The sequence below is a fragment of the Camelus ferus genome, chromosome 7 (assembly GCF_009834535.1).
Source record: "Camelus ferus isolate YT-003-E chromosome 7, BCGSAC_Cfer_1.0, whole genome shotgun sequence".
In the NCBI taxonomy this organism is placed as follows: domain Eukaryota; kingdom Metazoa; phylum Chordata; class Mammalia; order Artiodactyla; family Camelidae; genus Camelus; species Camelus ferus.
In genome coordinates this window covers 1546611-1573609 of record NC_045702.1, presented here as the reverse complement: position 1 = coordinate 1573609, position 26999 = coordinate 1546611, and the positions used below count along the sequence as shown (strand labels likewise).

General features: G+C 54.6%; 1 protein-coding gene across 10 annotated transcripts; it reads left to right on the top strand.

The window, feature by feature from the left end:
- Positions 1-8621: 8621 nt before the first annotated feature.
- On the top strand, positions 8622-24237 carry NOM1 (nucleolar protein with MIF4G domain 1). Of its 10 annotated transcripts, XR_004321164.1 has the most exons (13): positions 8626-10029; positions 11487-11614; positions 12314-12509; positions 13649-13888; positions 14586-14909; positions 16383-16493; positions 17164-17331; positions 18012-18133; positions 18859-19090; positions 19559-19690; positions 22009-22118; positions 22240-22345; positions 22432-22572. XR_004321164.1 is itself a non-coding variant. In XM_032482988.1 (12 exons), exons 1-12 carry the CDS (start codon positions 9028-9030, stop codon positions 22604-22606), a joined length of 2937 nt encoding a protein of 978 aa, XP_032338879.1. In that variant the 5' UTR covers positions 8629-9027; the 3' UTR covers positions 22607-24237. The 10 variants fall into 10 exon arrangements, 7 of the variants coding, with proteins under 7 accessions (XP_032338879.1, XP_032338878.1, XP_032338880.1 ...); XM_032482988.1 differs by lacking the exon at positions 22240-22345 and having other exon boundaries at positions 8629-10029; positions 11490-11614; positions 22432-24237; XM_032482987.1 differs by lacking the exon at positions 22240-22345 and having other exon boundaries at positions 8630-10029; positions 22432-24237.
- The last annotated feature ends 2762 nt before the right edge of the window (positions 24238-26999 follow it).

The window sequence follows — 26999 nt, the reverse complement described above, 5'->3', positions numbered from 1 at the left end:
GGACACTAAGTGAAATGGTAAGTTTTTAAAAGCTTAGACTAGTGCCTGGCTCCTGGCCAACAGCAGTGAATGTTAGCCTTCCTTATTGTGACTGATGTGGAAAAATTAAATCCTGTCTAAGTTCATTACGTACTAAGTATCATCAGTACAAGAGGTGCAGACAAGACCACTGGATAATTTTTTTAAAGAACCTGTTCAAATTCTCCCCAAGAACTAAACATGTTGCCGTGTGAATGATTAAAATAACCAAAATGAGCCCACAATTTCCCATATGAACTTCTAGAGCCAAATGATTCGACCAGGGATTTGAAAAGCTCCCCACTTCAATCAACCAATGAGCAGGTGTTTTCTAAAGGCCTGTACGCCAGACCATAGAAATCAGAAAAGTGTGGCCCAGGTCCTGGTCCATGGATAAACGTGGTCCTTGGATTAAAAACAAGCAGGAGGCATCACAGAGGTGCTGAGAGAAGGCGCCGGGGAATTATGAGTGAGGGGGACCTTTAGGGACCGGGAAGAAGAGACTCAGTTTCAAACAGAGGCAGATTTGATGGGGGCTAGATTGGTGGGGCAGTGTCACCATGAACACAGGGTGAGGCATCCCCCTGGGCACACGAAAGGATGAACAGGAAGCTGGGACCTAACTCTGGTGGCTCTGGGGACAGAGGGAGAAGGAGCCACCCAAAATGTGGAGCGGTGCTGACTGCCGCCGTCCCTGCCCCCGCCTCTGCGGACTTACTTAATTCATCCTCTGCCTCTGCAGCTCAACTCCTGGGATCTGCCCGTGGTCGCCATGCCTGCACCGGTCTGTTCTCCTGGGCACGCGGGGGCTTCGGGGAAACAGAAAGAAGGGAATAGGATCCCCACTCTCCTTTCCTTCAAAATTGTGTGTGTGTGTGTGTGTGTGTGTGTGTGTGTGTGTGTGTCAGAAAGAATTTGGGGCTGAGGAAGGAGGAAACCAAGTTTGGGTTTGGAAAGATTGGGAAGAACACTCTACATTGGTTGTTCTGGGCAATTGATTCTGATTAGTAGGTTTTGCTTCTTTTAACAACTGTGTGAAGTTGGATTCTTCCAGAAGCAAACCTTGAGACAAGGATGTTAGTGCACGAGGGCTGGCTGAGGGCTGATGCCCGAAGCCCTGTGGTGAGGCAGGGGACTGGGACAGGAAGAGGAGCAGCCGGGTGCTCGGCAGCCCTCAGAGCCAGCCCGGCCGGGGACGAAGCCGTGATGGGCCGCGGGCTGCCCCTCCCCGGGTACCAGCTCTCCTGATCTCAGCTCACCCGATGCCCCGGTAGAACCCAGAGAGAGAGAGATGCTTGCTCCTTGCTCCAGGACATCCAGGCACATGCTGCATGGAGGACACACGGAGTCATGGACAAAAGTGTCTTCTGCAGCCTTCTTTTTCTTTTTTAAAAATTATTTATTTATTTAATGTATTTTTAAAATTTATCTTGGGGAGTAATTAGGTTTGTTTGTTTGTTGTTTATTTTAAAAACCTCATGCATGCTAGGCACACACTCTACCACTGAGCTATCCCCTCCCCTTCCACAACCTTCTTTTTCAAACTCTTTGACATTAGCTGCAAATGTTCCTTTGAACGTCTCATAACCAAAAGAAAGCTATTTCCATTTAGAAAAAATTAAATATGCCTGGTGATTATTGTATTCCCAGGGTTTCTGAATGGAGAAGGCAGCGTTGGCAGTAAGAAAGGGTTGGTGACTTGAGCCAGTGATGGCACCGAGTAGCGTTTATGCGACTGGAAAGAGCTGCCTGCAAGGTTTACTAGCTGGCTGTAATATAAAAAGGTAAATATAGTCTAAGCAAGATGAATTTGACAGCGGTAAGTAGAAAGACAAAGAGTTCAACAAGCGTGTGCAAAAGCGGCAGACACCCCTGGGTTAATGTCGCCAGAGTCACTGTCGATACAGCACGTTAGGATGGATGGTCTCATGCACCAGTATCAACGGGAAACAAGCCTCGTCTAAGGCTGCCCTGCATGGATGAAGCCGCGTAGAACCAACAAAAACAAAGACGGTAGCGGAAAGTAGTGAGACGTCCTTTGTAACTAATGAAATGGGCTTAACTTTTGCTGAGAGGGTGAAGTGTGCCTCTGTCGAAAACGTCACCCTTAATTCAAGATCATTTAGGTCACCCACACTCCAAACAAGGGAAGTCTCTCCAGATAACAAAAAAATCCACAGAAGTAGGGAGACGCATCTGAAAGGCCAGGGCGAGCTAGTGGAACCTGAACTGCAGCCAGGAGGGGGTGTGACTTCGTCACCCAGACGCTTGCCTGAGAGCTAAGGGGCTCCGGCTCTGGACCAGCGAACAAAGGCTTTGTCAGCCCTTTGGTAATCGGGAGCGAGATTGATAACCACAGAGAAAGCCGCGACATTAATAAAACAGGGATCAGTGACACAGACGAATATATTTACAGATCATTGCCTCAACTTGGGGCCTGCGAAGACCCAGATGTATCACTGCTTTCAAATTTATTTATAGATCAATGTGATGAATAGTTGGCTTGTAAACTAAAAACACTGAAAATCGCAATGAACAACTGTGACTTTTTTTTCCTTTCCTTTACGGGCAGAGATGTCAGCACAGGTCTGCGGCCCAGGGACGCTCCTTAGTCATCTGGTGAGCGGCGTCCAGTGACGAGCTCACCCTGCAGTTAACGCAAATCAACATGCTCCGACCCCGTTTCACCGGAAGTCCTCCCCCAGGGCACCCTTCTCCCCAGGCCGGTCCAGATCCCTTGCTCCAACCTACCTGGACCCTGCTGCTCTGCTCTGCCATGCCACCGATAATTAGAGCACCAAAAGCAAGAGACTGAGGATGTGCTGGCTCTGAAAGTTCATTCCAGCCCCAGCATGATCTGAAGGCATTCATTCATTCATTCATTTGCTCATGTGTTCACTGCCTAGTGGGCACCAGGAGCTGAATGAGCCCCAGGGGCAGACACTGAGATGCTGGAGGTTGAGGAAGAAGGAATCTGAGCAGCTCCCTCCACAGACACAGACACAGAGAAGACCCCAGAGTTCCACAAGGGCGAGGGCCACACAGGCGGACTAGGCAGGGAAACTACCTCCCCACAGGCGGGCGGGTCCAGCAGAGCAGGGCAGGTGTTCCAGCTGAGGGAAAGAGGGGCCTCCGGGAGGCCAAACCCAGGATCCCTGAGGAGGTGGGGGGTGAGGACCACAAGGGCTGAAGTGAGCACTTTGGCCGCGAGTGGATTGGAGGGGATCAGGTAGGGCCTGGGCACTGGGGCGGTGGCCGCAAGGATGGAGAGGAAGGGGCCCGGGGCACCTGGGTTTGCATGTTCTCGATCGGGGTTGGTGGGAGGCAGGCTGCGGAGGAGGTCTGGGCAGTGAGGAAGCTAGCGAAGGAGGTCTGTAACCTTGCAGCCACGCTCTCCCTCGCTGACCTCTCACTACTGGTGGACAAAAATGACCGGCCAGACCCGTCACCAAAGGGGAGGGTTTGGGGGACAGGTGCTCACACTCTTGATTTAGCACAAGTTGGCTCAGTTTTCTGGTCTGAAATTTGGCATTATCTGTTAATTTAAAAAAAATATTTATACACTTTCCCTAAGCAATTTCTAGGATGATAACCTTGTGAAACACTTGCAAGGTCCTGCCACACACACACAGAGGAACGTTTGCTGTGGCATTGTTTAATAGTGCAACGTGTACGCATGTGTATACACACACACACACACACACACGTTTTTAAAAGGAAGCAAACACTCCCTATGCGCAGATTGGTCACGTAAGTTATGCCCATAAAGCCATCCAAAGTAGCGAGGGATTCCGAACCAGCAGTTCTGTGACGTCACCGTGCGGGCAAGGCTGCTGAGACGCTGCGGAGCTGACGCACACAGGCTCTGATGCAGTGGGCCCGGGGCGGGCCCGCGGTGCTGCGTTTCTAACAGGCCTCAGACAGCGCTGCCGCCGGGGTGTGGGAGAAAACCTGGGCCCCGTCACCGGGAGTCAAAGGGAAACACGAACAATACATCCTATTTTGGTGCAGAATAATCACAGTGCGAGTTAACAGATGTGTGGGTTCTGGTCGTCGTGGGTCTTGTCCAGCAAAGTCCCAGTGCGGAAGAACGAGATCACTCAAGACTTTACTGAGTCAAGAGAGTGAGAGGGAGCCGGAGACCGACCCCCCGAGCGCCTCCAAAGCTCTTGTATTTATTGAGAAGAGTCAAGCAAAGAGTCGAAGTGAAACGCGTCGTAGGAGCGAGGAAGGGGAGTGGCGCACGTGCAGGGACGCAGGCCAGCAGCTTCAGCTCCTGAAAAACAAACATTCTAATCTTAACTTATACTTAGGGAGAAGGTTACAATGTTGATAGTACAAGTGGTTATTGTAAACCTCAGACAACGCGAGCAAGGTTACAGTGTTCCAAACAATTGATGATGAAAACCCAGACCACCACAGAGTCTCCACACTGTGGTCAGAAATCGTCTCTGCAGGCAAAGTAGCCCCGCCGTCCCCAGCTGAGGGCTCAGCCACAGTCTTCTGCGAGCGGGAGCGGCCCACACCGTCCACCTGCGCCTGGTAAGCGAAGCACGTCCTGCCGGTTAGGGTGAGGGACGAGCTGTGGTTTTCCGTGAGCACAAGCAGCCCTAAATCTATGACCTTGAGCTAAAAGCAAAGCGAGCAAAGCACGTCTCTGCTTTTCACGGCGAGGAGACAGTTCGTAGCAGATTCCTGCTAGCACGGCAGCTTCACGGCAGCTGAGCGAAGTTCTGTAGATGAGGTGGAGACCGGTACTGAGAGTTCAGTCTTTTGTGCTTTTGGACATTTTGCTTTGAAGGAGCAGATAAAGTCAAATATGGAAAGCATTGGTTTTGATTATACATTTCTTATGTGTTTACATAAAGGTGAGAATATGATTTGGTAAAACAATCATTACAATATCAAAGTTTCTTAACCCATGTGTGTGCTCCCACACATATGCATTAAATATCTGGAAGGAAATGTATTTCTGGAAGCAAGGGCTTGAGATGGACTTCATCTTTCTACATTATCCACATAACTACGATATTTCAGGTTTTTATAGTATGCATAAATTACTGTTATATCAGAAAAAAGAATATTTTAAAATAATCAGTAAATTAATGCATTGAAACCCCAAAAAAGTTTGTGAACCCAGAGTGTTACGATCTGAATGCTTGTGTTTCCCCAAAATTCATGTGTTGAATCCTAACCCCCAAAGTGATGGTGTTGGGAGGTGAGGTCTTTGGGAGGTGATTAGGTCACGGGGTGGAGGGCTGATGATGAGAGCAGGACCCTTAAAATAGGACCCCAGAGGGCTCCCCACCCCTCCCCCACGTGTGGGTGTAGCCAGAAGGCGGGTCCCCACCAGACACTGAACCTGCTGGCACCTCGATCTCGGACATCCCGCCTGCAGAGCTGTGGGAAATGTGTGTGCTGTCCTGGCATGGTAGCCTGGACGGACTAAGACACTGAGTTAAAGGTTACACTTTAAATTGTATATCATATTACTCTTAATAGATCATTCATGCTATTATTTTAAAGAGCTGTCAGCAACCAGCAATTTTTTCCAGGCTGGGGGACAAGTGTCTGATGCAACAGCCTCTGTCTGCCCATTAATTCTGACCCACCGCAGCCAGTCCTGCAAGCAGCCGGGCCATCTTTTCAAAGTGCAGCACCATCCGGGTCTCCCACCCCTGTCTCCACCCAAAACAGCGCACTGGCTTCCCACCGTTCCCAGAATAAAAACCAAATGCGCCAGACCTTCCCCGCCTGGCCTCTGCCCACTTCTCCAAGCCCACCACACACACACTCGCATGCACTCACGCACACACACTCACATGTACACACTCGCACGCCGGCAGTCCGGCCCTACTACTTGCCAAGGGCCCTCTGCTGCATGTGTGTCAGCCCGTGGCATTAATGGACTGTGTCATGTTTGCAACCAGGCGCTAAAGCCACCTGCTCAGCCCCTGCCAGCCCTTTCCGCCAGAACCAGGGACATGAACTAGCTCTCCACCACCCCGAGGCCTGTGGCGGGGTGGGCTCCGCCCCGAGAGCCACAGCTCCGCCAGCTGTGAAGCAGCCAGGATCGCTGCAAAGACCTCCTTCATATGAGGATCCTGGGGTTGAAAAAACACCCCCAAAATAAAAAAGGAAATAACAAAATAAAAAGAAAAACACCCCTGAGATTTGCCCACATCAACCCCCGACAGCCTTGAAAATCATGGCTTCAGAGCAAAGAAAGCTTTGCCCTGAGCAAGCCAGGTCTCAGGCCAGAGCAGGTGCGCACACAGGGTTCTCAACGACACGCGCCGACCGGCTGCTGTGGGCCAGAGCCCTGAGCCCGAATGAGTGAATTTTTTTCTTTTTTCTTTAATATTGTTTTTTATTTTTTGAAGTGTAGTTGATTTACAATGTTAGTTTCAAATGGACAGCAAAGCAGTTCAGTTATATACATACATATTTTTCAGGTGCTTTGCCATTATAGGCTATGACAAGAAATTGAATATAGCTCCATGTGCTGTCCAGTAGGTCCCCGTTGTTTATCTATTTTACATACAGTAGTGTGCACCTGCTAATCCCAAACTCCTAATTTATTCTCCTCCCCTTTCCCCTTTGGCAACCACAGTTTGTTCTCTATGTCCATGAGTCTATTTCTGGTTTGTAAATAAAATTTGTATATTTCTTTATATTTTAGATAGAAGTGATATCATATGATATTTATCTTTCCCTGTCTGACTTAGTTCACTTAGAATGATGATCTCCAGGTCCTTCCATGTTGCTGCAAATGGCATTATTTTATTCTTTTTTATGGCTGAGTAGTATCCCATTGTACAAAAATATACCACAGCTTCTTCATCCAGGCATCTGTTGATGGACATTTAGGCTGCTTCCATGTCTTCGCTGCTGTGAATAGTGAGGCTATGAACGGTGGGGTGCAGGTGTCTTTTCGAATTACAGTTTTCTCCAGGTATAAGCCCAGGAGTGGGGTTCCTGGGTCATATGGTAAGTCTATTTTTAGTCTTTCAAGGAAGCTCCATACTCTGCTCCATAGTGGTTGCACCAATTTACAATGAATGAGTGAATTTAAGTCCTTTCTTCCTGTTACAACGGGGTAGTAGCAAGGGTGACCAGCTCCCTACCCCCAGTTAGTACCAGAGAAAGTACTGACAGGACAGGCCGGCTGCAGGGCTCACGACAGACAGAGACCCTGGGGAGCCGGGGAAGCGCAGCCGGAGGCGGAGGCCGGTGAGGGTGAGGAAGAGCAGCCTCAGAGCCTGCACCCGCCTGGCGGCTGGCTCATCCCACTCCCTCCGGGCGAACCGGCCACATCAGGGGCGAGGCTCTGGAGGAGGTGCTCAGGAAGGCAGGGCTGGGCCCCTGCCCCTCCTCGCACCCCTTCCTTGTGCTCCTCACCCCCAGACCTGGGGGCTGCGGCCGGGAGAGCCTTCCTCCTCCGACACTCTGCTCCAGAAATTGAGGGGACAGTGGCCTGGGGAGGCAGGCGATGCCCGGAGCCCTGGCCTCACATCCCCGCCGCTGGGACTCCATCCCCAGACGGAGCGGTTAATTCGCAGGCAGACACCTGAGGAGCCCACGGCCCCAGAGTGCAGGCGACAAAGAGGGTCAGACAGGGACCGGGCAGAGCCACCATGGCGAGGGTTCCGATGTGACACAGAAGAAAGACGTCCTCTTTTAAACCCTCACGAACGGTGTGACGGCCCTGCGGGACGGGCCCTCTGGTCACCCCGCTCTGCAGACGGAGAAGCTGAGTCACGCAGCGGGCCCGCGGCGGGTCGGGACCGGCGCCCCCGAGCCTGGCTGCTGAGCGCCCTGCGTGTGGAACCTGCGCTCCGCCGTCACTCGTCCTCCTGGAGTTTCCCTTCGCTCCTCACGGGCAAGCCCTGAGCCCTGCTTGCTCCTGCCTCCCGTCTTGCCACCTGCCGGGCTAGCTGCCCAGTACGAGCTACCCACCCACGGCTCCGCGTGTGCAGCCTCAGTCCTGGGGCCGGGAGCCGGAGATCGAGCTGCTGGTTCCTCCTGCGGCTGCAAGAGAGGGCCGGCTCCGGGCCACTGCCAGCTCCTGGCGTCGCCCGCAATCCCTGGAGCCCTCGGCCGGGGGAGCCTCTGCCCAGCGCTGCCGCCTCCGGCCCGCGGCGTGGCCGTCCCTGCGTGGGAGGTGCGCGCCCAGACTTCCCTCTTTTAAGAGCGCGCGTCATTGGATTGAGGGCCTCCTCCTAACTTGAGTCCATCTGCAAAGGCCCTGCTTCCAAACGGGGTCACGCTCACGAATTCCAGGAACACGGATTCTGGGGGCACCAGTTCACCCCAGTAGGTGTCTGTCAGTAGAGAGGTAACCACGGGCCCCCTCCCAGGAAATCCCGGCAGCCCCAACAGAGAGAGGCCTGAGGCCGAGGCCAGTTCCAGGACAGAAAGCAGGAGGAAACTTCCCGTGTCCGGCGCGCGCGCACACACACGCACACACACTCACACGCGGCGTGTCTGGGGGGGGGTGCAAGTGCACACGCGTCCTGAGAGGCCCACCCGTTCCCCAAGTGCAGCTACTTCTGTTTCTGTTTTTGTTTTTCTTTCAGTTGTTTGTGTGTTTGTTTTTTGCATTTTCCCAAGTGCAGTTACTTCTGTGGCGCGTCGCTGAGAGCCTTCTTTACCATCAGCTGTAAGGTTTTCATTTTATTTGGGGGGATTAGGTTTATTTGTTTATTTTACTGGAGATACTGGGGACTGAATCCAGGACCTCGCGCCTGCGAAGCACACACTGTACACTGAGCTACACCCTCCCCTGAGGTTTCCATTGTAAACGAGAACGTGTTTGTGCTCATCGGAAAGTCAACGTTCTGAAATTTCCAAGTCTCAGAGGAAGCACCCTTCACTATCCGGCGGCTCCTGCGCTGCCGCCCTCCCGCCAGCAGTGGGCCCCCGCCCCGCCCCGTCACGCGTAGCGCGCCGCTCTCCACCAGGAAGTCGCTCCCCGGCCGGAAGTCGGGCGTCAGAGCGTCCCGCAAGATGGCGGCGTCCACAAGCCCGGGCGCGTTGGCGCGGGACGGCTGCGGGGGACTCACGGCCCGCGGGAAGCGCGGAGCCGGGCGCGGACAGCGCCGCAGGCCTGGGGGCGGCGGGGAGGGGGCTCTGAAGCGGCTAAAGCTAGCAGTGGAGGAGTTCGTGCAGGCGACCTCGGAGCGCGAGACCCCCGGCGGCTGCGAGGGCCGCCGGGCTCAGGGACGCAGGCGCCCGGGCGGGAGGAAAAGCCGCAGGGAGCTGAGGAAGGAGAAGCGGCACCTGAAGAAGGCGCGCCGGCTCCAGCGGACGGCCGGTTCCGCGCAGGGCCCGGGGGGCGGCGGAGCCGGGGGAGCGAGCGGCCCCCGGGCAGAGGCGGGGGCGGCGGGAGAGGGCGGCCGGCCGCCCCCACGTCGGGCCCCACTGCAGCCGGAGGAGCTGCGACCCTCTGAGGCCCCGGCCAAGGCCGCCCCAGCCCAGGCCAAGGCCAGAGGCTCCCCCGGGAGGACCAAGGCCCCCTTAGCCGCCGCCGCTGCCCGGAAACGCGCACTTCTGGCGGCCAACGAGGAGGAGGACCGAGAGATCCGAAAGCTGGAGCGCTGCCTCGGCTTGAACAAGCGCAGAAAGAAGGGCGACGGTAGCTCCGTGCCGCTTAGCTTTGCCCGCGATGGACTCGACTACATCCTGGGAGCCCTGGAGTCTGGGGGAAATAGTGCCTTGTATGAGAGCAGCAGTGAGGAGGAGGAGGAGGGGGGCGCCGGACAGACACTCCCGGAAAATGATTCAGAGACTGACACCGAGGACGAACGGGAGGCGCAGGACGTGGAAGAGGAAGACGAGCGGGAAGCAGAAGCCGGAACGCAGAGCGAGGAGGACGAGGACGAGGGAAAGCGAAAAAGCGGAGGAGCGGAAGGGACAGCGAAGAAGAAAAGGAGGCAAAAGAGAGTCCGCTTTGCGGAAGATGAGGAGAGGAGTGAAAGTTCCTCGGAGGAGGCTGACGCGGCAGATCAGGTATCGTGTGAACTAGTAAGTCCTCTGGGATTCCCCCCCCCCCGAGGCACGGTGGGGGCAGAGCGTGGGGCAGAAGCGACGCGATTGATGTCTTGGCAATTGAGCGAGTGTGGGTAAGTCGGGTTATTTAAATTTCCGTAACAAAGAGACGTGGGAGAAAACATCTCTAGAGATCTTCCATCCCAGAGACTTAAGGGCCATTCCCACCGTTGTCCTGAGGCTCCGTCTTCTTTCGTGTTTGCTGCCTCAGTCTCCAGGCCTGACTTTGACTCCCTCCCCCTCGCTTTGTTCCCCCTGTGATGTATCCCAGGGACACCAGCACCCCTGACTCACCTCTGCCCTCTTCAGCCCCGGGCGTGAACCTCTAAAACAAAGTGATCCACAGCCCTCCCTTGGACAAAGTCTCGCCTTGAAGATCAGGTTCAGAACCCACAGCAGAGCAGCTGGCGCCTCTGGGGCTGGCCCCTTGCCGGTTAGACCAGCTTCCCCGCACCAGGCACCTTAAAGGTGGCCGTGTGGAGTCGCTTGTGCTTCCTCCTCCGCGGCTCACTAGTTCAGCATTCTGCCTCTAAGTTACTATTTCTGCTGCCTGCAAAGCCTTTCCCCATTTTCTCACTGTGTTTATCTGCTCACGTCAAACATCTCTGGGAACCTCCCCGCCCCCCTCCTTAGGTACGCAACCTATCTTTCGTTTCTGTCCCTGGTGCCTTACACCTGGCACTTTGTGAGCACGTGCTCAGTTGCTCTCTGGGATCTTCATTTTTTGACTCTTCCTGGGTCTCTGTCACAGCCCCTGGAGGTGTAATTGACATACTAATGGCTGTCTCGGGAGGAAGTTTCCAGTATAGAAATACGCTTTCTCCACCTAAGCTTGAAGTCTTAACAGCAAGGATCTAGCCTTGAAGATGTCTGTCACCTAAAGGCTTGTGGTGTAGGTGTCCAGGGAGTGTTGATCAGTGAATGATGTGTGACCCTCTAAGTTGAAAATCTAGGGAATGGTGAGCATGGGTGGATTTTGACTTTATCATGTAAATTTAGTTACTAGTTTTTAACCAGCTTTAAATTATTTTGGAATGCTTTTCCTCCAAAACTGGTGGTGCGTGTGATCCAGGTGTCTGTGCTGCGGTGCCTGCTGTAAACTAAGGATGGCAGAAGTGTGGAGGACAGGGCTGCGTTGAGCGGGTGACAGGGGTTCAGCCAGCGCTGAAGGACTGCGGGGAGAAGTGAGATGATGAAATGCAGTATTGACTGAAAGGGCGTCGCCCCGCCCAGGCCAGTGGGGCTTGTGCAGTCGGCCAGGCGCACAGCAGACATCTGATGTGCATAGAGCAGCCGTGCTCAATAGTGACAGCTTCTACCAGGTCTTGGGGATTTAATGTCTAAGTGTGAATATAGCAAGGGGGAAAGTGGGATTTATTCAGTGTAAATTTTTTGTAATTTGTTTCTACCCTTTGAAGCAGAGTCTTTGTGAAAATGGTGGAAAGTACATACCACCTCATGAGAGGCGAGCAGAGGAGACAGTGGATGCGCAGAAAAAGGAAGAGCTGGAAAGGCTGAAGAAACAGGTCAAAGGTCTGATTAACAGGTAACCTGGAAGCGGTCCATTGTGTCACTTCCAGAGATCGTCTGTTTTCTAGAAACAGAGGGACGATTCCGGGAATTAAACCAAAGCCTGCGTTTTTTGTTTTGTTTTTTAATTTCTTTTTAATTAAAAAACAACCAGTTTCCACGGTGCATCCTGGAATTTGAGCGGACGAGCCATTTGACGTTCAGTGTCAGCACAGGCGCGGTGCGTGGCCTCTTTGCTTGGATACGTCCTTCCCGTCCCCACCCAGTGAACGGAGCAGTCTTTTCTCCGTGTTAGGAAATAAAGTCTTAAGCCAGCAAAAAGGCTGTACGGTTGGGATTTTTCCCAACAGTACCTACCAATGTGCTGAGGATGGTTTGCTGCCCCTGCCTGGGGACCTCAGGTCAGGACATCGGTGGCGAGTCCTCAGCACGGGCTCTGCGGGCTTGAAGGGAACCCTGCATGTGCGTTACTGTGGCCACGTTTCAGCTGGAAGTGAAGAGTAACAGTAGTGATGTTACTCAAAGGTTCCAGAGGAGTCTGTGCTGTGTTCATAGCTGTGGGCCACCGAGGCGAGAGGAGGTTGTCCCTGGGGCAGATGTGTACGTCAAATAGGATTTCTTGGTAGCAGTGATAACTGCAGTTTTTTAAAACTGACCTGAAGAATAGTTCCTCACTTGAGACCCCACTGTTGCTCTGTCTGCCCCATGCCCGCAGGTTGAGCGAGCCAAACTTAGCCTCGATAAGCGGGCAGCTGGAGGAGCTGTACATGGCCCACAGCCGGAAGGACGTGAGCGACACTCTGACGGGCGTCCTCCTGAGTGCCTGCGCGCCGGACGCGGCCATGCCCAGCAGGCTGGTGATGGAGCACGTCCTCCTGGTCAGCATTCTTCACTGCACGGTCGGAATCGAGGTGGGGCCGCCTCTCCGGGCCGCTGTCTAAACGCTGCCTGTTTAATGATTGGCCGGTGGGGCTCAGTGCCACGCTGTCTGCGCCGAACGTTCTAAACCGCACTCAGTACGTGAGTGATGTCTTTGGCTTTGGCTATGTGCTCGGTCCATTCTGACGTGTCCTCGTGGTCTGATAGTTTCCGCCCCTCTGGACTGACAGTTTGGACTTGCTTTTGTGTACCCAGTATCCCCCATGACACTGTCGGGTGTCCGGAGCACAGTGGTCTGTGTGGTGTTCGCTTTGGGCAGGAGACTGTCTCTTCATAAGAATGGAGGCCATCAGAGTGTGAGGTCAAACTGGGCGTTAAGTGAGGAGACGCGTGACAGAGCGTAGGCCTGGAGCCTGGCCCCCCTACCCCCCCAGGTGGGCCACAGACCTGTCGGCGCCTGCGTCTGCGAAGTGGGGCCTTTGTCAGGATGAGATGGACAGCGTGTTTACGGCACCTGCTGCCCGGGGGGCCTGGTGCTGAACAGGTGCTTGTTGGGGGCTGGTGGCCCCGCCCTGCCGCAGGGCGTTCTGGGCCTTTGCTCAGTGACCCTTGTGTTGGCCTCAGGGAGGCCCCACGGTGACGATGCTGGTTCCACAGTCACCCCCTCTTCCCAGTCCTCTTGTCACCTCCTGGTGGGGTCCTGACCTTCCCAGCCGGTGTCCGGTCCCCCAGTGTAGCAGGTGCTGGGGTCGCTGAGGGCGGTCGGTCTGGTGACGGGAGGCGGTACTCTGGTCGGTGAGTTGGTGAGCAGGCGAACGGGGCTTCGTTTCCTCGATGACATTTAAACTCAGGAGGAGCACGTGTCGGTCCCCTTGGACCTCTGCGTGGTGCAGTCTGTCTGGCTGGTGGTCTTTAGTGGCTTGGCCCTGTGACAGCCCTCCCCCAGGAACAGGCCGGCATCCTGGCGTCCCTGCATGCCTGGCCCCCAGTGTAGCCTCCACAACGGCCCGCAGGACGGGTCAGGCAAATGCTGAATTAGTCCCACTTTCTTTTCTGTTTCAGGTTGTGTTTGAGTATAATACAGCGGTCATGATGGGGGAGTGTGTTCTGCAGGGTTATTTTTAGGGAAGGGGCTGGAATCGGAAGTTTACAGGTTAAATTTTTTTATAAGTCTGAGGTCCTTAGAGACTCAGGACTGTGTCCAGTCTGGCAGAGCTGCCTCCGCCAGGTCACCGTCCCTCCTGCTGGGCAGGTGCCTTCCTCTGGATTCTTCTCGCATTTACTTGTGGCAGCGTGGCGGTGGTGTGCGCGTCTTCCCGCTGCTCTCCTGCCCGCTGGGTCTCGCCCTCACCACGATCTCAGCTGCCCGCCCAGCCAGCTGTGCCCGCGGCTCCAGCAGCTCGGTCTTCAGGTGAGCCTGCGCAGCGGCCACTTCCCTGCTCCCCTCACGGGTTCCCTGCCGCAGTCAGGAGCTCCGTCATCTACCTGTCACCCAGGCGTCTAACCTCTCCTGTCCAGTGACTGGCCACACCCTCTGGCTGTGGCCCCAGTCGCTCTCAGCCCGTTCTTCCTGCCCAGGGCCCGCACGGCTGGACTGGTTCAGGTCATCGTTTCTCCACTGCAGTGTGGACGCCACTCGGGCACCACCATGTCCCTGCTCCCGCTGTCCCCCTCCAGTCCCGCTGCAGCTTCAGAAGCAAGTGTACTTGGAGAGCAGCACACTTTTAGAGAGATAGTTGCATTCTTAGTGTTTTCAACAACTTTCTTTTTCCAAGGATCCAGAATGGCCGCTGACCGAAACACGCCCGCGTATCGACTGTCAGGACCAGCACGCCCTTAGAGCGAGGGTCGTGCGCCCGGGCACCTGCTGCATGTCCTGTCCTGTTCTGTGCCCTCCTGGGAGGCCTGTGCCCTCGGGCTGCTCTCTGTAGAGTTCGCGCCCTGTTGGAGTCTGTGTCTTACCACGTGTGTGTTCTATGCGCTAACCTAAGAAGTACCGATTCTTTCAGTGCACATTTAAGTTGAAAGAGAAAGGAGGGTTCCTGTAGCTAAGTTGCTAACATTTGGTTGTTACACGTTTGCGACGATGTTCTGTTTCCTTTGTCCAGGTCGGCGCCCACTTTCTGGAGGCCGTGGTGAGGCGGTTTACCGGCGTCTATGCGAGCGGCCGGGAGGGGAAGGAGTGCGACAACCTGTTCACCGTCATCGCCCATTTGTACAACTTCCGCGTGGTGCAGTCTCTCCTCATCTTTGACATCTTGAGAAAACTTGTGGGAACTTTCACAGAGAAAGACATCGAGCTGATCCTGTTAATGCTGAAACACGTGGGCTTTTCATTGAGAAAAGACGATGCCTTGTCACTCAAGGAGCTGATCGCCGAGACCCAGGCCAAAGCCAGCCGGGCGGGCGGCGAGTTCCGGGACCAGAGCCGGGTACGAGCCCACCACACAAACGAGTGTTCGGGGTAAATGCTACGCTCGTCCCCGTGACCCGTTACCTTCTGCCTTGTCTGGCTTTGTGGCTTTATCTTCAAAATGTCCACGAACCTTGTTTCCTCACTGTTGTGAGTGTAAGAGTCGATTTCTTTGACATTCAGCCACTCAGAAGATGTTGACTGAGGTGGTCTGTGGTGCGGGGCTGGGGAAGGTGCGCCTGCTTGGCAGCGACAGGTCCGAGTCCTCCAGGCCTCGGTTTCCCCATCTAAAAGTGGGGCCGATCCTGACTCCCACCTGGTTCGCTGTTCTGCAGCCTGTTGGGCACGGGAAGTCCTGGGAAGGCCTATGGGAGGGTGTGAGGGCTGAGCCCTCGGGGAATTGGGATTTTATCCCAGAGACACGAGAAGGGTTCTGAGCAGAGGAGTACATGTGGAGTTTCACCGCTCAGGTCACTTTGGCTACAGCATAGGAGGGAGGGAGAAGCCACTCGGCTTGGGGCGACAGTTTGCATGGGTGCCGTGGGCACAGGTTTGGGGGTCAGAAGGGGCCAGACTTGGGGGGTGAGGGGTGGTGGAAAGGAGGGGTCGGGGTGACTCCAGGTTCCCAGCTTGGGCCTTCAGATGGACAGCTGGTGGTTCAGGAGATGCAGACTCAGAAGAAAGGCTGGCCCATGGTTGACAACCCAAGATGAGCTCCAGGCCAGCTCTGAGGGGTGGGGGGCCAAACCCTCCGGGGGTCCCAGGAGCTGTGAAGGTGGGGGAGTTGCCACGTGTTGAGGAGCTGGGGTGGAGTGTCCCAACGGATACCTTGTCCCTGTGTTGAACGCCCAGAAGTCACATTTAGAACATGGGTGTTAGCAGACAGCGGCCTCTGACTTGTGCCTGAAGCTGGAGGAGCCGGGGGCAGGGTGGCCGGGCAGGTTTGGGGTGGTGATGACGTGTTCCACAGTTGATCGAGGTGACAGTGGCACAACCCCGAACGCACTAACTGTGCGCTTTCTGTGGGTGTTAGAGCAGGTGGGTTCTGTCCCAGTTCCACGTGAACCTGGGGACCTGGGAGACGAGTGTGGGCGTCCTTCTGCTGTTCTCACGGCTGCTCTCTGTGTGACGTTACTTTCAACTTAAAGTTAAAAAAGCAGAAAGGGGCGGGCAGGAGTTGCAGACGCGGAGGGGAGGGGAGGTGCCGGGGATGGGGGGTCAGGGGTGCGGCGGGGAGGGGAGGTGCTGGGGAGAGGGGTCAGGGCGCGGCAGGGGACATGCGGTCCTGGGGGTGTTCATGTCCCCAGCGGGCGGGTGCGGGACCTGCACTCCAGTCTCGAATGGCCTGGAGCCGGACGTCCAAGTTAGCGTGGACTCGGCCTGAAGGCCACTTCTGACGCGTCCTGCATGAGCATGTGTGCAGAGGAGGTTTATTTCTTCTCAGGTTGAAATGAGGCCATTTGCAGTGATGGCTTTTCCTGCTTTTTTTAAGATCCGGTTTATGCTGGAGACACTGTTGGCCCTGAAGAACAACGACGTGCGGAAGATTCCGGGCTACGACCCCGAACCTGTGGAGAGGCTGCGGAAGCTGCAGAGAGCACTGGTAACCTCCCTGTGCGCGGCTCTGAGCGTGGGCCCACGCCGCCCACCCCCCACCCCCACCGCCCCGGGCCCTGCGGAGGGCAGCAGGACCCCTGATCTGGGAAGGAAGTGTCCTGTGTCTGTGCTGGGACCCTGTGTGTGGCCCGAGGGCGGGGCTGAGAGCTGTGTGGGTGCCACACCAGGCCCGGCGGGGCCTCGGCTCGGCCACACAGCAGGGTCCTCTGATTGCTTTGAAGAAGGGCCTGGGCCAGGGTCTTGCCTGGGCCAGTAGGTCAGTGTCGGTGCTGGGGGGCTCGTCTGAGTTCCTTGCGTGTTCCTAACGCCGGGCCCAGTCGGGCACATTCTTCAGCCCTGGTCTTTGGTCAGCTTGAGGATTGCTGACTCCAGCAAGTCCCAGCCCTTCCTGGTCAGATTCTCAGCTGATGGGGCTCCCCCTGTGGCCTGAGTCAGAGCCTTTTCCCACCGAGTGATAACTGTCCTGAGACAGCAGTGTTTGGGGTGACAGACGTGCAGAGCTCAGGCACGTGCTGAGAGTTTGCCTCTGTCCTCAGTGTGGGTGACTCACCACGGCCCCATGAGCGCTGACATGGAGAAGGGGAAGCGCCTGGCGTGGGGCAACCCCGACTTGAGCCATCAGAAGCAGCACCAACTCCTTCCCTTCCTTCTGTCAGGTGCGCGGCGCCGGCTCAGGGACAGAGACTCAGCTCCGTGTCTCCTGGGACAACATCCTGAACGCGGAGCAGACTGGGCGCTGGTGGATCGTGGGGTCGGCCTGGAGCGGCGCCCCGATGATTGACAACAGTCAGCAGAAGACCCCACAGAAGCGGCCCCTGGGGACGGTACGCCACCCTGAGCTCACTGCCACAGGCACCTTCTGTGTCCCCTGCGTCTCGCTGTGGACTTCCCCGAGTTTACCTGAAGGCCTCCTAGAAATGACTGTTGTTTTGTGCTGTCATTTAATTCCATTTCTGTGGTTTTCTCAAAACATTACATGAGAGACTTAAAAGTGGAGTGGAGTGAGGGGAACTCACGACAGTCAGGACACTCAGGTCACAGATAAGGTGGCGTTGTTCCCGGGAGACACGGCTCCTGGCCCGTTGGCCCGGGTTTCTGACTGCCCACATCTGTGCTTTTATTTTCTTCACTACTGACCGCAGTCTGCATGTTACTCAGATTTCCTCCATTTCCCACGGCATCCTCTTTGTCGCAGGGCCCCGTCACACCTGGCCGTCTCTGTCCACCTGGCCGCGGGGCCTCTGCTTGATTCCGCTGCCTCGAGAAGCCCCCCGTCGCGCGGCGCTTCCTCGGTGGCCGTGAGCTCCTGCTGTCTTCTCTTCGTGGGGCCGTCGGCCAGCAGCAGACTTAGCATCTCCACGCAGGGTGCACGTGCAGTTGACGGCGATGCTCGGGTCAGACGGCAGAACTATGCACGTTCTATGCAGGCTTAGTGACTGCACTAAGCCAAGAGTGAATTTCAGGGAGACGTTTGTGCGACCTTTGCCTCTGTCATCCCTCCCAGGTCAGTGCGAAGATCCTGGAACTTGCCCGGAAGCAGAGGATGAACACTGACGTCAGGAGAAACATATTTTGTACTATAATGACTAGTGAAGACTTTCTGGATGCATTTGAAAAGCTTCTAAAGTAAGACTCTGTGTGAACGTTCTGAACTGCCGTTGGGTTAGATGCTGAGAAACGAGGGGGTCGGGTTTCGCACCGTGGAGGCCGGGCCTGGTGCTACTTGGGGCCCAGGCCCTCCCCCTGCCAACAGCCCGACGCCTGGGGCTGCAGTCCGGCTCCTGCCCACCGACCAGCGGACAGTTCTCAGGGGCTGTAGTTTGTCATGAGTTGCTTAGAACCTTCCTATTAAAGTTCTCTTTCTAACAACTTTACTCCTAAATTAAAAGTTCTTGGTGTAGTTTCTATAATTAGTTGTAGTAAGATTTAGAAGCATCTGTGCACTTTGACAAAGTACTTCTAAAAGATTTGGTGTTGATTAACTTTGTTTTATTTGCTTCAGATTCAGAAGGAATATAGGGAAATATTGCAAAAGTACAAACACTCGTCCAAACTGCACACTGTGCACTAACAGGGCAGGTTTTGCTGCATACAGACCAAACGATGTGGTCGCGCGGGGTTGGTGACAGACTGTAGAGCGCTGGGTTCCCTCGCTGGGCCACGTCGGAAACACTGAGGTCAGAGGGTGGGGCCAGGCCTGGGGCTCCAGGCTTGCTACCCCAACCTCCTCTCCTCAGCTTACTTTTAACCAGACCTTCAGACAGGCTGTGTTCCTCTGAAAGATTCTGCCTTAAAGCTGTTAAAATTTGGCAAGTTGAAGATTAAGTTGTTGCTGTCCCTCTGTCTTACAGACTTGGACTTAAGGATCAGCAGGAGAGGGAAATAGTCCACGTCCTCATGGATTGCTGCCTTCAGGAGAGAACGTACAACCCTTTCTATGCGTTCCTGGCCGGCAAGCTGTGTGACTACGAGAGGCGGTTTCAGGTGGCGAAGCTGGAAGGCCGGCCAGGTGGCTGGCTCAGCCCCCCCTTCAACGAGTGCCCCGAGTCAGGAGGCCCCTGGGGCCAGGGCTGCGTGCAGAGGGTGGGCACAGTCGGCAGCGTCCCCTGTGTCACCAGTGAGGGGCGGCACGACCCGGTTAACCGGCGGCACGTCCCGCTGGTTGATGCCGCACCTTCCTTTCCTAACGTGATTTTCTCATGTTCCTGCTGACTTGAGGGAAGACACAGCAGTAGAGGGAACCTACTGTGAAGCTACTCACACTACTGTGTGTAGGAAAAGAAAGGGTAGTTGCTTCTAAGTCTTTATTTTTAGAGTTTTACAAACAAGGGGGGAGGGTGTGGCTCAGGAGTAGAGCACGTGCTTAGCACGCACGCGGTCCTGGGTTCCGTCCCCAGTACGTCCATTAAAAATAAATAAAAATAAGTTAACCTAATCGCCCCAAAATAATCAAAAAACAAACAAATGAGTAAGTACAGTACTTCTGTGTTGTTTGTGTTTCCTTCTAAATTTGTTGAATTGTAACTTTTTTTTATCTTTCTGTTACATTAGATGACTTTCCAGTTCAGCATCTGGGACAAATTTCGGGATTTAGGAAATTTGCCAGCCACTAATTTCTCTAATTTGGTTCATCTGGTGGCCCACTTGTTGAAGGCAAAATCACTGCCACTTTCCATCTTAAAGGTGCGTGTAACGTATGCAGTTATTCGAAGCAATGAAATGACAGTTGACAGGTGACCGTTGGGCCACAGGGGGTGCAGGGCGCCAACCCCGTGCAGGCGAAAATCCGAGTGTAACTTCATAGCCAGCCTTGGCCCCGTGGTCCCACACGTGAGCGTTCAGCCAGCCTTCGACCCCTGCGGTCCCCCGTGTGACCGTTCAGCCAGCCTTCGACCCCTGCGGTCCCCCGTGTGAGCGTTCAGCCAGCCTTCGACCCCTGGGGTCCCGTGTGAGCGTTCAGACAGCCTCGGCCCCTGGGGTCCTACAGCGCATACAGTTCTCGATTCAGAGCCGAGTTCAGGGCTCAGCTGTGGTTGCTTACACTCAGTACCTTAGGAAGATGCGTGTCCTTCGATTCTGAAGCACGTTTTTGTCATAGGAGGCGTCACCGAAAGCACATGGTATTCACGCGTCCAGGAGCTCCGGGCGCAGCTCCAGGTGTGGCGCGGCTCCGTGGATCTGTCTCCAGGCCGGGGATGCATGGGCAGCGGCTGCTGCCGAGTCGGGAGGAGGCGGGCGAGCGGGGCCGGGCTGCGGGCTTTCTCCCGTCACTGTGGGGTGTTTCAGAGCAGGGGCCCCAATGCTGTCATGCTTCCACGTTGCCGCGTGCAAGTCGATGAAACAGCAGGTGCTCTGATGTTGGCCTGGAGTGGACGGTGCAGCTGAGATGCGGGAGCGGGTGGAGGCCGCCTGGCCAGTGGGACACTGGGGTCTGGGTGTCCTGAGAGCCGGTGCTGTGCAGGAACCTGGGGGCCGGGGCCTCCGCGCCCCCTGCCCCCGGGCCCGCCGCGCAGACTGCAGCTGCGCTTTCCTGCTCACCCTTCCTGCTCGCCTGCTGCAGGCGACCTCTTGAGCCGGCAGGCTGGGGTCTGCAGTGAAAGTGGGGGCCCGGGGCCTCCCACGTGCCTTCTCGTCACCAGGGTGAGCCTTGCCTTCGAGTTTGAGCTCAGGGTGGAGTGGAGTGCGGTGCATCCCTCAGGTGCACGGGAGCCCAGAGTTGTCCTGAGAGCGGCCGTAGCCCCGGGCCAGGCCCTCTTCAGAGGGTCCCACTGCCTGTGTGTCCGCGACAGCCCCCATGTCGTTCTGTGTGGTTTTAATCTCCATACAGAGAGTTACACTGCCACCATACTTTAAAAAAAAAAACAATGTAATGTGCACTCTGTGCAGAGATACCGTGCAATTCTAATTACGTTGTCTAATCACTTGTCGCTACTGTGAGGGAAACTTGATTTTTGTATGCTGAACTTGTGATAGGTCACCTAAATTTTCATGTTTAGCCTCTGAGGGTTTGACGAGAACAATCAGATCACCAGAACAGCTGCTTCTGTCCCTCCTCCCCGAGCCAGCAGGACGTTGTGGACTAGACAGTGACAGGCGCTCCTGATTTCCTCCTGGCGTCAGTGAGGAACGTTCGTTGTGTTTATTTGTCAGGTGATGTCTCTTGTAGTTTTCTGAAGTTCAGGAGTTTTCTTCTTTTTCTAGTTTGTTACTAGTTTTTCTCTCAGCCTCCAAGGAGTTTGTGTTCAGTTCTACCAAGGTTTTTGTGTTAAACTAGGTGTTGACAAACTACGGCTTGACGGTCAAATACGGTTCACCGCTTCGTTTTTTTAGAGCCCATGATCTAAGAATGGTTTTTGCATTTTTAAAAGTTAGGGGGAAGTCAAAAGAAGAATAAAGCCATAGAAAATTCAAAACTAATGTCCACAGATGCAGTTTCACTGGAACACAGCCACACCCGTCCACTCTCCCCCACAGCGGCGGGGTCGAGCGGTGTGGTGTCCTTTACTTATTTTTTTAAATTCACTGCAAGTTTGGAATTTATCCATGTTGCTATCTGTAGTTGCAGTCTCTGCTTTGATTTGATTACTGCTGTGTAGTGTTCTCCTGTGTTAAGTGTACTGTGATTTATGTGTGTATGAATTGGTTCCTCCTGGATCCAGATTGTGTGTGTGTGTGTGTGTGTGTGTGTGTGTGTGGCTTTAATTAGGGGGTAGTTTCTTTAAGGCATGGAGATGGTATGTTTCAGCTCTAGAAATTAGTTTCCTGAATGACTAGGTTCCCACCCCCGATCTGGACTCACCGCTCCAGGCCACTCTCCACACTGGTGTGATGCGGGGCCAGGGCCCCGCGGCCTTGCCAACAGCTGTTCATTTTGTAAAACTGGAAATAGCCTTAGTTAAGGGAGTGGGGGGGTTACTTTTTACTCAAACTGTATTTAGAAATCACTGAAAAGTTGGCTTAAACCAATGTAACTTTATTATTTTTTATTCTGGCTCTATTAGGTCGTTGAATTCAGTGAATTGGACAAACCCAGAGTCCACTTCTTAAGAAAAGTGTTATATATGCTGTTAATGGAAACAGAGGTTGAAGACCTTGGTTTAATTTTTGCAAGGTTGGTTCCCAGCTTGCTCTGACGAAACGTATCGAGAGGAGTGATTTCCGCTCCTGCTGCTTTGTGGAAGCGCTTACGTGTAGCTGCTCCATCTTAATTGTAATGACGTCTCGTACATCAGCTTGGGGAGCGGGAAGCCCGCCTAACCGCAAACCAGTAATGACTTCTGGCAGGTAGAAGACGTCCTTAAGTCCTTAACTGAGAGTTCTGTTTGGGACAGAAACCAGGTGTGGCTTCCTGTTCGGGGTTTCTAGAACTGAGGCTGGGGGCCTGACGGGTCACTGCCCTGACCGCCTGTTCCGTTCCCCTGCAGGGTGTCGGACAACCCCGCGCTGGGCCTGTTGCGGGAGGGCCTGAAGCTTTTCATCAGCCACTTCCTGCTGAAGGGCGGCCAGGTTCCCGGGAGCGCCGAGGAGGCCAGTGTGCTCAGGGAGAGAGCTGAGCTCACCACCAGATCTCTGCAGGGAAGGGCTTCCCTGAGGATGTAGTCCGGGAGTGGGGGGGGTGCTCATCTGTCTGTAAAATGTCCTTTGTAAACCCAGAAGGCCCGTTACTCTGCTCTGTGTAAAGCCTGGTGGAGCTGTAGCACAGTCTGATGTATTTAAAATGTTGTATTTTGATTGAAGTTATATTGTATTTGTGTTTTGAACCATTGTCAAATAACTATATCTCTTTGTACGTAGTGGAGGCGGGAGGGGGAGTGGCAGACACTGGACAGTGTTCTCTAAGTGATGAGACCACGAGGGGTGTGCCAGTGTCTTATTTTTTTAATAGACAAAGTAGGCTTCCAGGCAGTGCACGGAAGTATTTCTTTTCTTATAAAGAAATTGATGCATTTTTATCTTTTTTAATATATTGGTTAAAAGTTCAAAAACCATCAGTTAAACGTGCCTGGTGTTTGATTATTTCAAGTATCTGGAATGCAAGTGTTCCGGAAAAGTCATCAGTAAACTCAGGCCTCGCAGGTGCTGGCAGAGCACGGCCTGGGGGCTTCATTGTCACTCCTCCAAAACTCCGACGTCGTGAAGGGCGTTCCTCCCTGTTTGTGTCCTTGGCTCAGCCCCCTCAATTCCAGGTCGTAAGACACTTTCCTGAACAACTTCGAGGTCACCAGATAGATGTCGGACACTTAACAGGTGCTGCTGCTGAGCTGGGTTCCGGCAGGTGTGACATGAGTAAGACAACTGCCTGCCGGGAATGCATGTTTATCTGGCGAGAACCCTGCGCCCCAGCTGCCGGCAACACATACCGTCGACTCTGAGGAGAAGCAGGAACGTGCTCAGACGCCTTCCATCTGCCACTGGGTCACAGATGTCTTCTTTTTCCCGCCCTTTGAACTTGCTTCTCTCTCCCTTCAGTCATTGAGAAAAGTCACCAAGATGTGAGGACAGAACAGTAGTTTGTACACAGAGTCACAAAGGCCAGCCACGCCGCCCGTCCCAGTGGCCACCTTGGCTCAGGCCTGGCCTGGCTCAGGCACTCAGGCTCCCCTGTGAAAGTCACACGCCTTCAAGCACTAATGTGGCCCTGCCACAGCGTGTGCCGAGACGCTGTGGCATGCAGTTGGTGTCTCTGGGGGGTCCCCAAGCCGGGGGTGCAGACTCAGGAACACCCGGAGGTTAAGTGCAGAACAACACGGAGACTGTCTGCTCTTTCTTGGGCTCCCCTCGCACCCCTGAGGCCACGTGACAAACCTGTATCTTCCAGCCAGTTCTGAACTCAGACAGCAGAGAAAGAAGGCTGGGGGCGGTGGGGGCGTCACCGTGCTGGGCGCTTCTTCACAGACAGTGTCTGCAGGGCGGGGACAGGCCGAGGTCAGCTCATCACTGTCCCCTCCCCTGGGGCACCTCGCCCTGAAGTCAGCATCGGCTGAGCCCCTCGGCGGGGTGCGGTGACACAGGTGGTGTCTGCCCTGCGGGGCTCCCGTCCCCCTGTGACCTGGGTCAGGACCAGTCCCCGAGCAGCTGCCATGGCTGGAAACACGGTAATGCGGGCGCTAACCCTTGTGCGAGGTGCCGGTTTGCTCAGCTGACTTTCCTGCAGAAGATAATCTGTAACCGGAGCCCCGTTTTTACATCATCTCTTATTTTTAAAACAATAAAAGTGTCTTTCCCTTTGCCATGGAGTATGTTTGTGACTTAATTCATTGCTTAAGTTTTGCATTTATTACATGGCAGGTTATCCAAAACTCTGTCTTCTTTAGACAGAACACCGGGTTTCCACGTGACCATAATCATGCTTTCAGTAAATGAGTACATCTTGAGCAAAAGCTACTGTGAATTCAGAACTGCTTTTATTAAATACGAAGGGGTTTTAATTTATTACAATAATAATTCACATCTGAGAAAAGCGCAGGCCACTCGGCCAGAGCTTGGTGCCACGTGGGCCCTTGGACTTGGGGTGTGGCTGAGAGCTGTTGATGTAGAGAGTTTCTGATGTGTAGGAAAGAAAAGCTGGCTTTTAAGGAATTTATCTTTTAAAATAGAGGCAGAAGGAACAAACTTTCTAATGTATTAAAATGTATACATAAAATCTATTTTTCCTGTTTTGTGTAGGGGGCCAGTGAAGGTTTACTTTGAAAGAAGAGGCTTGTCGGTAGACGGAAGGCTGCACCTAAAAGGGCCTCTCTGTCCCCCTCCCTCTGTGCCCGTGGACAGAGAGAAAGCAGGTGAGGCAAAATGCTAGTTGTCACTGAACCTGGGTGGAGTTTATATAGATGAAGTATATGTTTATCATCTTCTGTATGTTTTAAATTATTTGAAAATAAAGAATTTTTATAAAGCATTCATAATGCAGAACTCATTCTTCAAAGGCCTAAGACACTGATGTTTTTTCATGAAAATAGCTAAGCTAATTCAAGTCACTTTTGCCTCTTCTGTGAAAAATCAACGGGGCCTCCCTGTGCGGCGGTGACACTGCCTCCATTGGTTCACTTGTGAGGTGCCCTGGGTGAGTGGGAGGAACCAGCGGGGCTGCAGGGACGGCCCCCTCGTTAACTGACCAAAGCCTGGGGGCCGGGGCATCAGTCACCGAGAGTTCGGGGCACGAGGCTGCTGGCCTGTGTGCAGGTGACGTCCCAGTGACGGCATCCTCCTGCGTCGTGCGTCCCCTCCAGGAGCACTTGGTGGGGGGGGGGTGGCACCCAGCGTCTTCCCTCAAGCCACCCCGTCTGCGGCTCCCTTCCAGCCCTCGGTACCACGTGAGTCTTTGTGCTAAGGCTGGGCCGTCCCTGGACCATGTCAGCCTGCAGCCCCTTCTAGGGAGGACCCGGGGAATACCGGGTCTCCTTGATCCCGTTCAGCATTGGTTGGGGGCCTGCTTGATGCCAGCCATCACGCTGAGCCCAGGGTGAGCTTGAAAAGTTCACAAGTCTCATTTGTCAGGATGGGTCCTGCAGGTCAAGTGCACCAAAGGTGTGATGGGGACAGCCAGCTCTTCCCAGCGGGACGCTTTGCAGAGGAAATGACGTTTGGACCGGCTCCTACAGGAGGACGTGAGAGGCAGGTGCGCCAGGGTCAGGGGGCCCTGGGACTCAGGACAGACAGCCAGAGGGGCACCTGCAACCGGATAGTGACGGACCCCTTCTCGCTGGGGAGCTGGGGATTTACCTGGTCAGCGACAGGGACGCATCACAGGGTTACTGGCAAGGAAGTTACATAATCAAGGTCATGTTTTCAAAACTATTGCTGGATGAAGGCTGGCAACTGAGACCACGCAGACAGTCCCTGTCACCTCCGGGCAAAAGTGACACACCAGACCAGAGGAGCAGCTGTGAGAAGGAAGGTTCTGGGGACCTTCCCCATGGACGCATCAGAAGTTGGTGCCTTGAGATGAAGAGGGCCTGGAGGAGGGAGGGGCTCGGGGATGTCTCCCAGCCTGGGGATCACGGTTGGTCGAGGGAGCAGACTCCACTCTAGGGGGGTTGGAGACCCTCGGGGGGCTGAGTTCTGAGAGAGGGCCCAGAGCAGGATGCTGGAGAGAGCAGAGCCGCGGGAGGACCTAGAACGGGCCCCGGGGGTCGGCGCTGGGAGCCATCCGCAGTCAGATCAGACGTGTCCAGGGACGGAGGCTCTGGACGGTGCAGGCAGCTTCCCGCAGAGACTACTGTTCACAAGCGCTGGGAGCCCCTGGAGAGCCTCGCACATCTCCCCAGGCGCCAGGTGCTCAGGACACGCGGGTGCTCGGGTGACTGCTCTACACGCGTGTGCTCAGAGCGCCGCGGAAGGCCAGTAAAGCATGCCTTTTCTTGGGAAGGTAACACTGGCCTGGGAGCCGGGCGCTCGCTTTTTCTCACCCTCCGAGTCGGGTCCTGTTCCTCGCTGATGAAGCCGGCAGGAAAGCAGTTAGTTCGCAGGGCGATGGCGTTTATCTTGAGCTGGGCTGGATAAGTGATGAAAAATGATGTTTGCGTGATAAGATGAAAGGGGAAATGGGGAGCGATGTAGAATGTTCTAAGGATGCAGAGGTGATTTCAGGAACACTGAGGGCTGTGTGTGTTTGGAAAACAATGCCTTATGTGTGCCCACGGGCCGCTGGAGCTGCGATTTTGACCTTGAGCATGTCCAAACCAGGATGCCCAGCCATGGCCTCGGGAGTTACCACGTGAGCGCCTTCCCCGCTGCAGAAGTGTCAAGTCTGCGGAAGAGTGACTGCCCCCACCATGGGCCGCAGCCTTTCCTCTGCCCTGGGGAACCCGCTCATGGTCCCCTCGCCTCCCCGGTGAGCCCTACGCAGCCTCAGCTGCTCCTGCTGACCCGAGAGGTGAGGCGACAGCCCTCGACCGCCCAGTGAAATGGGATTAGTCTCAGGCCGAGGTAAAAATGATTTATGAGCATTTAAAAATAAAAAAATCATTAAAAATGGACTGTTTCATTTTTGTCA